The sequence below is a fragment of the Pholis gunnellus genome (assembly GCF_910591455.1).
Source record: "Pholis gunnellus genome assembly, chromosome: 13".
Taxonomy (NCBI): Eukaryota; Metazoa; Chordata; class Actinopteri; order Perciformes; family Pholidae; genus Pholis; species Pholis gunnellus.
This window is the reverse complement of record NC_136540.1, coordinates 280,001-292,500: the sequence shown is the minus strand read 5'-3', so window position 1 is coordinate 292,500 and position 12,500 is coordinate 280,001. Positions and strand designations below refer to the sequence as shown.

The 12,500-nt window shown below is 41.4% G+C and overlaps 6 protein-coding genes across 6 annotated transcripts in view; 3 read left to right on the top strand and 3 right to left on the bottom strand.

The window, feature by feature from the left end:
- Positions 1-1,384: 1,384 nt before the first annotated feature.
- Positions 1,385-1,795, top strand: LOC306705016 (histone H3.2; the record flags this gene model as incomplete). Its single annotated transcript, XM_079171656.1, has 1 exon — positions 1,385-1,795. One exon carries the CDS (start codon positions 1,385-1,387, stop codon positions 1,793-1,795), a length of 411 nt encoding a protein of 136 aa, XP_079027782.1.
- A 1,470-nt stretch (positions 1,796-3,265) lies between these two features.
- LOC306705021 (histone H2A-like) lies at positions 3,266-3,717 on the top strand (the record flags this gene model as incomplete). Its single annotated transcript, XM_079171661.1, has 1 exon — positions 3,266-3,717. One exon carries the CDS (start codon positions 3,266-3,268, stop codon positions 3,647-3,649), a length of 384 nt encoding a protein of 127 aa, XP_079027787.1. The 3' UTR covers positions 3,650-3,717.
- Positions 3,718-5,477: 1,760 nt separating this feature from the next.
- On the bottom strand, positions 5,478-5,888 carry LOC306705017 (histone H3.2; the record flags this gene model as incomplete). Its single annotated transcript, XM_079171657.1, has 1 exon — positions 5,478-5,888. One exon carries the CDS (start codon positions 5,886-5,888, stop codon positions 5,478-5,480), a length of 411 nt encoding a protein of 136 aa, XP_079027783.1.
- Positions 5,889-6,993: 1,105 nt separating this feature from the next.
- On the bottom strand, positions 6,994-7,375 carry LOC306705024 (histone H2B-like; the record flags this gene model as incomplete). The annotated part of the gene is made up of 1 exon (XM_079171664.1): positions 6,994-7,375. The coding sequence occupies one exon, from the start codon at positions 7,373-7,375 to the stop codon at positions 7,007-7,009; it is 369 nt and encodes a 122-aa protein (XP_079027790.1). The 3' UTR covers positions 6,994-7,006.
- Positions 7,376-8,859: 1,484 nt separating this feature from the next.
- Positions 8,860-9,243, top strand: LOC306705019 (histone H2A-like; the record flags this gene model as incomplete). The annotated part of the gene is made up of 1 exon (XM_079171659.1): positions 8,860-9,243. The coding sequence occupies one exon, from the start codon at positions 8,860-8,862 to the stop codon at positions 9,241-9,243; it is 384 nt and encodes a 127-aa protein (XP_079027785.1).
- Positions 9,244-12,424: 3,181 nt separating this feature from the next.
- apbb3 (amyloid beta (A4) precursor protein-binding, family B, member 3) overlaps positions 12,425-12,500 on the bottom strand; it is a gene marked incomplete at both ends in the record, with an annotated part of 7,530 nt that continues 7,454 nt past the window's right edge. The window contains one exon of the mRNA XM_079171638.1: positions 12,425-12,500. This exon is cut by the window's right edge and continues 167 nt beyond it. Within this exon, the coding sequence (XP_079027764.1) occupies positions 12,425-12,500 (76 nt within the window).

The following is a 12,500-nucleotide window of genomic DNA, read 5'->3' as shown; positions in this document are numbered from 1 at the left end:
GAAGCGGGACAAAGTTAAAGAGGTTTCAGTACAGAGAGGTCAGGCGAGGTCAAGCAAAGTTGTCGCATGTTCCAGCTGTTCCAGTCATGGCGACAAATACGTGATATTGTGGTACATCTTCTATATGATTATATTAGTTTGTGTATAATTGTGTTTGCAGTGTGTAAAATGGCTTTGAAGTTAATGTTACTCAGAATTTCTCTGTTAAGTCGGTGTATAACGTGTGTGTAGCATTCATTAAATTTGTTTCTGAAACATTCTACGTCTCGCTGGAATAGATAACTTTAAAGATTCAGTCAAACACCTTCATTTTGATTATTATGAAATTCATTGTCAAAAGAATTAAAACTGAAGAAACTTAAAATCTTCTTTGTTACAAAAGGATTTATAGATATTTAATGTTTTTCTCCTTTTGTGTGAAACAACTTGACAATAAACCTGAATCTGTTTCTGATGCCAACGCTCAATAATAATATCTGATCTTCACTTTCATTAAATGACAGTCTATGTATATTTGATTAAAAATACATTTTATTTGTGATATAAACTGTAGATTAGAAGGAAAATACAAACACAGAAGCTGGAGTCCTAAAGAGAACATGTGATTTATTCCACGTTTACTTCTGAAATATCAGATTCATTTTGTCCATTTATTAACAGAACGTGTCAAACAATCCAACAGGATTTAATTATTCTAAATGATGACGTGAGATCGATGCCAGCGGATCTACCTGAGACGGATAACCACCAACACCTGTGTTTACTACCACCGAGAACTGCTCTGGTTCTGACCGAATAAATCACATTTTTCTAATAAATATTCAAATATAGAGATATATTTCTTCTATTTACACAGTGTATAAATGGAGGAAATGGTTTGGTGCCTCTGGAACGCATGGTAAACAAGCATGGTTAGATTTAGAGATGAATGGTGTGTTCTCACTTTGTCACAATCTTTCTTGACAGTTTTGTATGAATAAGCACATTTGTAGCATTTTGTTCAGAACATGAGAACCTCGTGACCAGGTGCCTACGGGCACCGCGTTGACTGTTAGCATTATGTTAGCTATAGTAGAATAGTGTACATATTTCTTTTTATTATTGAAAATATAAATAGTTTGAATCATCAAATTAACGGTCTAAACTTTTCTCTCTTTGTTGTCTTTCATTCATCTTTCTGTTTCAGGCCGTTTTCCCGCCGCTGTGTGAGTGGTTTACTTTGAGTTCCTTCAGTCCAATAGTAGCTCAGCTCCAGCGCACGTGTCTCCCCGTGTGGACCAATCAGCGCCGCTCTGACTCCGGCAGCTCCTTTATAAAGCCGCCGTTCCCGCTCACACAGCATTCCTTCTTGATCTCTGATCACAGAGCAGACTGACGAACCACAATGGCCAGAACCAAGCAGACCGCCCGTAAGTCCACCGGAGGAAAAGCTCCCAGGAAGCAGCTGGCGACCAAAGCTGCCCGCAAGAGCGCCCCGGCCACCGGCGGAGTGAAGAAGCCCCACCGTTACAGGCCCGGTACCGTGGCTCTGAGGGAGATCCGTCGCTACCAGAAGTCCACCGAGCTGCTGATCCGCAAGCTGCCCTTCCAGCGCCTGGTGAGGGAGATCGCTCAGGACTTCAAGACCGACCTGCGCTTCCAGAGCTCCGCCGTCATGGCTCTGCAGGAGTCCAGCGAGGCTTACCTGGTCGGTCTGTTCGAGGACACCAACCTGTGCGCCATCCACGCCAAGAGGGTCACCATCATGCCCAAAGACATCCAGCTGGCCCGCCGCATCCGCGGAGAGAGGGCTTAAACTCACCCGACTGTAGTGACCCACCAACGGCTCTTTTAAGAGCCACACACCCGCCTCTGAGAGCTGTGGTCCTGAGACACACGTTACACTTTAAAAACTACAAATCATTGTTAGTTTTTAATATGGAGACCAGCTGACATCAAAGGGCTCCACACACCAACACACCTTGTTTTATAGATATTTTAATTTAACAGACGGAACATCATTCCTATAATGAACTGGCTGAGTAAAGTCTAAATGTTTAATTTTATCACATTTGTTAAAACCATGCTACAGAACTGATCAATGCTAAAAGATTTGAACCTTTAAATCACAAAACACATCGTTACTGGATTAGATTCTCTAATGATCCGTGTGTTTATATAAATATATATATATATATATATATTAGAGAAATGTTTACGTTGCACATTCAATTTATACGTATTATCTTTATTTACTAAATTATTTTTATTGGATTATTTGTTGGTTTGTTTATCGTCTCGTTGAGCTTTCTGGTTTTATTGATTTGTTTTCTCTGTCAAAGCTCTTCAATACATTATTGAATCTGCTCAATTATGAATTAAAGTACAATTAAACTTAATGTTAATTTATTTATTCTTTTTCTTCTCTTATCTTTACTTATCTGGATTAAAATGGATTCACAAAGTGGTTCAGAGGCTCCATCACTCTGCTGGATCAGAACCTTCTGCTGAGACTCTGATGAACCTTTGAACACATCTTCCTCCACAAGACTACACGCTGCACCATCTCCTGCACTACTGTTTACTTTATTTTTCCTACTTCGTTAATTTAATACCTTTCTATTTAGTGTATATTCTCTGCATTTTTATTGCATTATGTTCTTAAATTGAATAGGTGCTGCTCTGTTCTGCATTTTCCACACTTCATATTACTGAAGTTTGCTGCTGCCACAGAGAAATGTCCCCCCTGGGTCTGAATAAAGTATCTCATCTAATCTACCTGTTTACATCTTTATCACAGGTGTCTTTGTTGTCCACTAATCCTACTCTTACAGCAAATAAACAAACACATTAAACTCTGTTTGATTGTGATTTCAGATAATAATTAAATGATATAGTTCAGGAGAGGATGTGGATACCTCACTGTCCTGTGAAACCGCTTTCACCTCAATGACTCCAGAACTCTGTGTTTGTATTGTTTGTAACCTTTATCAAACTATATGAAAACACAAAGGCAATGTACAGAATAATAATCTATACCAAAATGAGCAATATGTGATTGATTTCAATAACTTCCGGTTTAATCGTCAGGTTTTATTTTGAAGGAGCAGTAAAAAGCGGAAACCTTGTTGAGAATACAGGATCTTGACTTACTCTTCTCTGATTGGACGATCATAGACACGCTCTTGTTGACTAATCAGAGAGCAGCTTGGTTCTTATAAATAACCAGATCCTCCGTCAATAGGGCACACTTCTCTCAAACCGAAGAAACTACCTAAACTACAAAATGTCTGGACGAGGAAAGGGAGCAGGAAAAGTCAGAGCGAAGGCCAAGACCAGGTCCTCTCGTGCCGGGCTCCAGTTCCCCGTCGGCCGTGTCCACAGACACTTGAGGAAGGGCAACTACGCCCACCGTGTCGGTGCCGGAGCTCCGGTGTACCTGGCGGCGGTGCTGGAGTACCTGACCGCTGAGATCCTGGAGCTGGCTGGGAACGCTGCTCGCGACAACAAGAAGACCAGGATCATCCCCCGTCACCTGCAGCTGGCCGTCCGCAACGACGAGGAGCTCAACAAGCTGCTGGGCGGAGTGACCATCGCTCAGGGCGGCGTGCTGCCCAACATCCAGGCGGTGCTGCTGCCCAAGAAGACCGAGAAGACCGCCAAGAAGTAGACGCCCCCAACCGGCTGATCAACAACACAAAGGCTCTTTTAAGAGCCACTCACGTACAACTAAAGACAAATCCTGCGTTTAGTTTTGGGCGTTTGCTACTGAATTACTTTATTTTAACTGAAACTAGTTCTTTAAATGTTTAATATGTTTTATGACTTCTAAAGAAGTCCATCGATGGATAATCTGTTATAAACAGTTTAAACTTAAACTGTTTATATTTATCTCAGGTTAAATTAAAGGTTCATTTAAAGACATAAATAAATATATATATATATATATATATATAATAAAGTATGATCAGAACTTCCATAAAACATTAAAAGCATTCATTTTTGTTTACTGTTGATGATCCATAACTAGTTGATAGCTGCTCATTTCAAAATAAAACAGGAAGTGATGTAATTAACCATCTTTATCTGTGTTTATGTAGAAGAGAATATATTTATATAAAGTGTTACTCTGTAAGGTGTATATTATATAAAAGTATATTCATGTCATCTAAAATGTTTACTTAGTATCTGTAATAATCCATGTGTAATAATACCACTAAGTGTATTTTTTTTATACTGTTTCCCTAAAACTATAATTAATGTTTAGACGCTTTAAATGGCTGTTTATGCGAAATATAACTGTGGAGGCTCGACTGTCATCACTGGCGTCGATGAATGGAGAAGGACTTCTTACTGGAACTGATGTACTGGGATTAAACTCTTTGTCAGCATAGACAGCATTTGGTAAGTGAAGTTCGTTTGTTTACCTCTACTGTTCATTTGTCAATCGTGACGTTTTCATGAATATTTGAATGGCTCGTGCTCGTGTGGTGGAATGCGTGGATCCGCTGCAGGTCTGCTGGATTGATTTGTTGCTTTGTTGTCATATGAATATATGCGACTGCTCTTGTGAGTTTGTCATTGTGTTACATTGATTTGGACTATATTGTCCGTTTTGGACGCAGCGTCCCGTCATGCTCGTATTCATGTATCTGCACATTTTATTTCATTTGTTAAATGTTGCAGTGTTATGTGAATATGCGGCTTTTACACGAAACAAATAATAACCCGTAGCTGTGACGTCATAACGAGGTTATTAGGTGTAGAACAGCACTGAAGGCCCAGGTATAAAATCCACGGCCCGCCACTGGAACCACATGAAGGTTATCAAACAGCTTTTATTTATATAAAAAAATAAAAAAAAGGAACTTCTGTTATAGTTGGATTTCATATAATGTACAATATCGTGATTGTTTTGGTAATTTGGATACAACATTTTAAAGTAATGAACTAAATGAATATGAATAACTACTGAGGCTAAGGGCCATGAAGCAGTGATTAAAGTGAATATATTAATAAAATACCCGGATGATGAAGTTACGACACAATAAGTCATATTGTAACCAGGTGGAACTACGTGGAGGGACGGTTGTGTCCGCCGGACCGTTAATGGAGGCGCACCAGCAGTGATTGGGTGATAAGATGAAGCTGTTGTCCGGGAACAGCTCCGTGTTCACGAGGCTGAAATGTGTACTTGTGTTATTTCTGGATTGTTGTCTCGTTAGTCTGCGAGACTACAGAACTAATGTATAAAATATTACAATGGCTGACTCTTCAATCAGTATATTAGTTTTACTTTATTATTACTCATCCCTCAAACCGACACATGATTATAGTATATATGCAAAACTGACTACAGATTAACTGCATGTGTGGATCTATTATTGATATCGAGTAAAATGTGGCAATTGATCACGAGTGTCTCAGGACCACAGCTCTCAGAGGCGGGTGTGTGGCTCTTAAAAGAGCCGTTGGTGGGTCACTACAGTCGGGTGAGTTTAAGCCCTCTCTCCGCGGATGCGGCGGGCCAGCTGGATGTCTTTGGGCATGATGGTGACCCTCTTGGCGTGGATGGCGCACAGGTTGGTGTCCTCGAACAGACCGACCAGGTAAGCCTCGCTGGACTCCTGCAGAGCCATGACGGCGGAGCTCTGGAAGCGCAGGTCGGTCTTGAAGTCCTGAGCGATCTCCCTCACCAGGCGCTGGAAGGGCAGCTTGCGGATCAGCAGCTCGGTGGACTTCTGGTAGCGACGGATCTCCCTCAGAGCCACGGTACCGGGCCTGTAACGGTGGGGCTTCTTCACTCCGCCGGTGGCCGGGGCGCTCTTGCGGGCAGCTTTGGTCGCCAGCTGCTTCCTGGGAGCTTTTCCTCCGGTGGACTTACGGGCGGTCTGCTTGGTTCTGGCCATTGTGGTTCGTCAGTCTGCTCTGTGATCAGAGATCAAGAAGGAATGCTGTGTGAGCGGGAACGGCGGCTTTATAAAGGAGCTGCCGGAGTCAGAGCGGCGCTGATTGGGCCACACGGGGAGACACGTGCGCTGGAGCTGAGCTACTATTGGACTGAAGGAACTCAAAGTAAACCACTCACACAGCGGCAGGAAAACGGCCTCTGATTGATGTGATTATCAGTAATAAATAATGTGAAATAAGAAGCTTACATCATGTTTATATATTTAAATTATTAAAATCATCTGTAGTTTATGGAAGACTATTTCTTTAAGTAAACAAAAAAGATGAAAACGGTTCAGTCATGATTTATCGGCTACAGTTTCATCAATTTGTTTAAACTGATGTAAATTATCTTCATGATGTGATGAAATTCATTCATTCATTATATTTTTAAGCACAGTTTCATAAAATGTTCAATGTGTAAATATGTTAATTTTGAATGTGAGATATATATATATATATATATATATATATTCAGGTGAAAACATCAAAACAATGAGTTCTGAACATTAAACTGTAGAAACAAAGATTAAACCTGAAGTCATTTAAATGACTGATATTCATGTAACTATGATCACTGAGTATAATAATAAATAATAATAAAACCAGCGTCTATGAATCTGAACGATCAGTCTGAAGTTTAAAACATTTAATTAAGATGTTTATATAGTTTTAGTTCTTAGAAATATTCCACTAATGAACATTCAAAGCAGCTCACGGTTCTTCAATATATTTATTAAGCTTTTGTGAACTAAAGAGGAAAATGTTATTTTGTATTAAACGGTTAATGAAATAAAACTATTTAAGTCACTCATTCATAAAAACATTCTAAATAAAAGTTAATGAAGTTTGACCTTCTTAGTCTAGTTAAAACATTAAGTTTGTACATCAGGGGATATTTTATAGTAATGAGAACATTAGCTCCTAAAAGCTTTAATGATATAAGTTTATATAATAAACTGTCACATTACATCTTTAAAGATGAATTCATATTGTTAGTGAGGAACCAGAGTCAGTAGAACGGGTGGGTGGCTCTTAAAAGAGCCGTTGTGTGGCGCTGCTGGTCTACATCACGGATCTACTTGGAGCTCGTGTACTTGGTCACGGCCTTGGTGCCCTCAGACACGGCGTGCTTGGCCAGCTCACCGGGCAGCAGCAGGCGGACGGCGGTCTGGATCTCCCTGGAGGTGATGGTGGAGCGCTTGTTGTAGTGAGCCAGACGGGAGGCCTCACCGGCGATGCGCTCAAAGATGTCGCTCACAAAGCAGTTCATGATGCCCATGGCCTTGGAGGAGATGCCGGTGTCTGGGTGGACCTGCTTCATCACCTTGTAGACGTAGATGGCGTAGCTCTCCTTCCTGGACTTCCTCCTCTTCTTGCCGGTCTTGGTGGCCTTAGACACGGCTTTCTTTGAGCCCTTCTTGGGCGCTTTGGCGGTTTCCGGCATTGTTGAAGTAGTTCTAGCGTCACTCAAACTGATGCGTGCCTGTCGCTCCGTCGCTGTATATATTTGCCCGTGATGCTAATGAAGCTGTGCTGTTGCTCGCACAGGATTGGCCGAGCTTTGTGATCGAAATTGAGCATGCGCAAACTATAGAACTATGTGGTGTCCTTGATCCCTATGGTCTGACTCAGGACCCACAACAGGGGCACTCTGGACCCGATCACCACCGAAGGTCTTAACATGTCCACGGTCGCTGTGACTGACGTTGCTCTCTGATCATGTCTGTGTTTTCTCTGAGAGTGCAATCTCCTTGCACACAAATGTCCAAACCTCATGAGCCATCCCGACCCCTTAGGTGGTCTGGACCGGTCTACTTCCTGTTCCCAGAGTCACAACTAAACATGGAGAAGCAGCGTTCAGGGGTTCTGCTCCACATATCTGAACAAAGTCCATAATGCAGCAGGTCTGCTGAGCCCCTCAGCTCCTTTAGATCCAGACTGAAGACTTCCCTGTTTGCTGCCTTTAATTCAACCACATTCAAGGATATTAATACATTTCTGCATTTTACTACTGTATTCTATTTCTTACACTGCTTTTTAGTGTTTCAATGAATGTTCTTATTGTTGTTAAATCTGCTTTTCTTTTGCCTCATGTTTTGAGGCTTTTAATGGTTTTATGTGAAGCACTTTGAATCACCTTGTTGTTGAAATGTGCTCTACTAATAAATCAAGAGAGAAGTAGAGTCATGTTCTCATAGACCAGAGGAGTCGCCCCCTGGTGGCCACTAGAGAGAATGCAGCTTTAACACGTGGAGCTGTTGGATGTTTACAGCTTTTTCACCACTGCTATAAAAACACTAGTTTACACTTTACAGTAATATAAAGCTGCAGGAACCAAACATGACTTTTAACACTTCCTGTTCTTTTGTCTGGAAGTCAAAGTGTTTTCTGAACTTGTTTCTGGTTAGAAGTCTGAAATAAAGTCTGTAAGAGATTTTAACGTTTAGTTGTCGGATATAACTTTTTCTTACTTTACACTTCAATCATCATTAAAGTGAAGTTAATTAGTGAAGATTATCTTGATGAACTAAACCTAGAAGAATCATAAACGTTTGTTTATTTTATGTAATAATCCAAAATCTATTATGGAGGGAACCAGTGATGATTGAATCAATTAACACGATATTAATTACATATCATCAGGCTGCCTATTATTTATTGTTTGTCTAACTCTGTCATTGATGATAACTTATTCTCTTCTTAACAGTGAGTAAACTAGTGGCTTTAAGTTTTATTTTGAAACTCCTGTATGGCCCCAAGCAGAAGCGTCACAGTAAAAAAAAAAAACATGAAGCTGAAATTAGCTCTTCTCTGATTGGACGATCACAGATACGCTCAACAAGACCAATGAACGAGCAGTGGTGTTCTTATATAAACCAGATGTGAATGCAATGTGTCACATTCTTTGTTTGACTTAGAAATTACAAAATGTCTGGACGAGGAAAGACCGGCGGTAAGACCAGAGCGAAGGCCAAGACCAGGTCCTCTCGTGCCGGGCTTCAGTTCCCCGTCGGCCGTGTCCACAGACACTTGAGGAAGGGCAACTACGCCCACCGTGTCGGTGCCGGAGCTCCGGTGTACCTGGCGGCGGTGCTGGAGTACCTGACCGCTGAGATCCTGGAGCTGGCTGGGAACGCTGCCCGCGACAACAAGAAGACCAGGATCATCCCCCGTCACCTGCAGCTGGCCGTCCGCAACGACGAGGAGCTCAACAAGCTGCTGGGCGGAGTGACCATCGCTCAGGGCGGCGTGCTGCCCAACATCCAGGCGGTGCTGCTGCCCAAGAAGACCGAGAAGACCGCCAAGAAGTAGACGCCCCCAACCGGCTGATCAACAACACAAAGGCTCTTTTAAGAGCCACTCACTTACAACTAAAGACAAATCCTTCATGTAATGGCAACCCATGGAGGCGGTGGGTTCATTATATTTAATATTGAACCATCTGAACCTCACAATAGTAAAAATCAAACTGAAGACACGAAATAGTTAAAATATAGAAATAAATTATATTTACAGCAAAATAAAAAACTGTCTGAACTCGTAGTGGGATGGACTGAGTTTTAGCCCCGCACACTAAAGTGTCTCCTTCAGTCCTCTATTACGTCCTCGGGTTAGCTATACTGCCGGTTGTTCCTCTCTTCTGATTGGCCTGTAACGATCAGCAGCCTAACAATGACCGGAAAAGGTTCAGTCCTTCATTAGCTGTGTCTCAATTCAGGGGCTGCATCCTTTCAGTATTTATACTGGAACGGTTTTAGTTTAGTATTTTAATCAGTTTTTTTTATCATATATTCAATAATGAATTCATAGATCTTTTTCATGTTTTTCTAAATTAATCTGTTAATTAAATCAGTTACTATGTTAAATAACTCATTTTCAATCTGTTATAGTTCTTGTAATTCAATGTATCCATCCTAAGGCAGGATCAAGACAGTTAACATTAACAGCAGCAAAACAAATGTCAGCAAACGTGTTTATTAACTTGCAGTAACACATTTTATAATTTACACAGCAGAATATACACATTCACAGAAATCATTTACATGACTTATTTCAATTTAAATTAATAAAAGAAAAAGGTGACGTCACAACGGTCCTCTCTGTGACAGCAGCATGAACACGTGAGGATCTGCTGGTTGTGTTCTTAGTGAAGCTTTATAATGAGCTAATGTAACTAACCTTAAGTACAGGATGGTCACATGCAGAGATTACAGACTAATGTCTTCATTCAAAGGCTGCTGAATGTTTGTCCCTCGTTCTCGCAGCTGCTGCTCTCTGTAACAACAGAATCGACTAAATACTCAACTTCAGTGTTTGTATTGTATTCTTAAAGTGATATTTCAGGTTCACTACCGTCTACCTGAGCTCACGTTGGTCCGTTTATGTTCATGATATGAAATATGAATCATCTGTAAAATCATCACATCAGTAATTATTCAACCTCTGGGGTTTGAAAGTGAAGTTATTAAAAGTTGCTTTAAGGCTTAACTACGGTCGGATACAGGCAGCCGGTAACAGCGCAGCGGCTAACGTCAGTTAGCTTATCAGTTACCAACGTGACGTAACGGATCACTTTAACACACACGTGATGTTATACGATCTCTTATTTTGCTTCAACATTAGTATCGGTGACATTCGAGTGAGTTGAAACCCAACACTTACATTTAAGAGTTAATGCTGCCGCCTCTCCAGCTCTCGCATCAGTCGCCGCCATGTTTGTTCAAATAAAATCTTCACCGGCACGCAATGCATCTCGGGATGTGCTGGGCCGCGAAGGATCCATGAGATGTGTCCTCCAGATCTGGGGTCTGAAGGCCGCATTCGAAGGAGTCTTCAACAAACATGTGAACTGGGACAGCCGAGTCTCTGTGACGCAACCGGTCTAACGGGATAAGTTACATTACAGTCATTAGACGCTTTTATCCAAAGCGACTTACAATTCAGATTCTATCACATTTCTACACTGTAGGCACAGCTACGGGATTCTTCTTCTTCTTCTTCTTCTTCTTCTTCTTCTTCCTCTTCTTCTTCTTCTTCTTCTTCTTCTTCTTCTTCTTCTTCTTCTTCTTCTTCTTCTTCTTCTTCTTCTTCTTCTTCTTCTTCTTCTTCTTCTTCTTCTTCTTCTTCTTCTTCTTCTTCTTCTTCTTCTTCTTCTTCTTCTTCTTCTTCTTCTTCTTCTTCTTCTTCTTCTTCTTCATGTTGACTTCTACTTTAAAATGAGGAAAAACGTGTCAGAAGTCGTTAACTTTGTTTATTTTTGGTTCTTTTCTACATGACATCATCGGTTTGTTTCAGATATACAGACACGAAGACAGAAAACCTCTCTGAGATAAACACACCAAAGCTTCTATCTACAGGTGCTGCAGCCAATCAGGAGGCAGCTGGTCTCCTCATGCAAATCTCAAAGAGTCAAAGAGTCAAAGAGTCACACCGCTGACTTCCACTAAAGTAAATGTAGATCTGTTGGTGGTGCATTCACTGACCGGCTCACGAGGCGTTCAGGAGCCGCTCAGCTGTCGTTCCTTTAATGCACCATCAGACACATGCTGGACTCTTTGTAGAGTTTATATTTGTTTAGTTTCAAGAAAAAGTTCTTTAGAAACATTAGAAAATGTTTTTGTCCAAATATTACTCTTATCACAAATCATTGCAACTCTTTTTCTCTAATTATTGCAATTTGTTGTCTATTTATTTAACTTTTTTCTGCTAAAATTATGACTTAGTTCTTGTGATATTTTGACATAACGACTTTATATCATTTGTATTTTGTCTGAAATGTTCTGTAGAAATAAACTCGTTCTTTTCTCTCTTTGTAGAACCTTCCAGAACCGTCTTACCCAAGAAGAAGAAGAAGAAGAACTAAACATGACGTCAGTATTTCTGCCCTCTGGTGGTCAGAATCACTTCCTGCAGCTACAAAACACTTTAAAATGTCTCTGAATATGAAGCTTTTCTTCTTCTCTGGATCATGAATCCTCCTAGTTGTAGTTTCTTCTTCATGTGTTTAACATTTGTCATCCTGAGGAGTAGAACATGAGCTGTGATGGAGGACTGATTCTCTGATCCGGATCCATTCGTGTTTACAGGTCCAGTAGTTGTTCATTGTTCCTGGTCCATGGAAAACCCATGTTAGCTTCATATTAGCATCCTTAAAGCTTCAAGTTGTTACTTGCTAAGCTAAGCTAAGCTAAGCTAAGCTAACGACTGCTGAGAGTTCAAACAGGAGAATTTCTGGTCCAATAATGGGAAGGCAAGGGAAGACAAGCGGAGGCAAGGGGAGACATGGGGAGGCAACGGGAGACAACGGGAGACAAGGGGAGATGAGGAGAGACGAGGGGAGGCAATGAGAGGCCACAGTGGTCTCCCAGGTGTTGCTGGTGACGTGGAGGCGGTGGAATCGGTGGAATCGGTGGAATCGTCCGTTCAGACACATCTCAGTCTCAGAGGATCACCGACCTGATGACCTCGTCTCTCCGGGGCCCCGCCCCCGTCATTAGGAGGTGGCGGCCTGTTTACGAAAAGTTTCAAAGAACGCCAGCATCCCCTTCCTCGTGTTGCCGTTGCCCTTG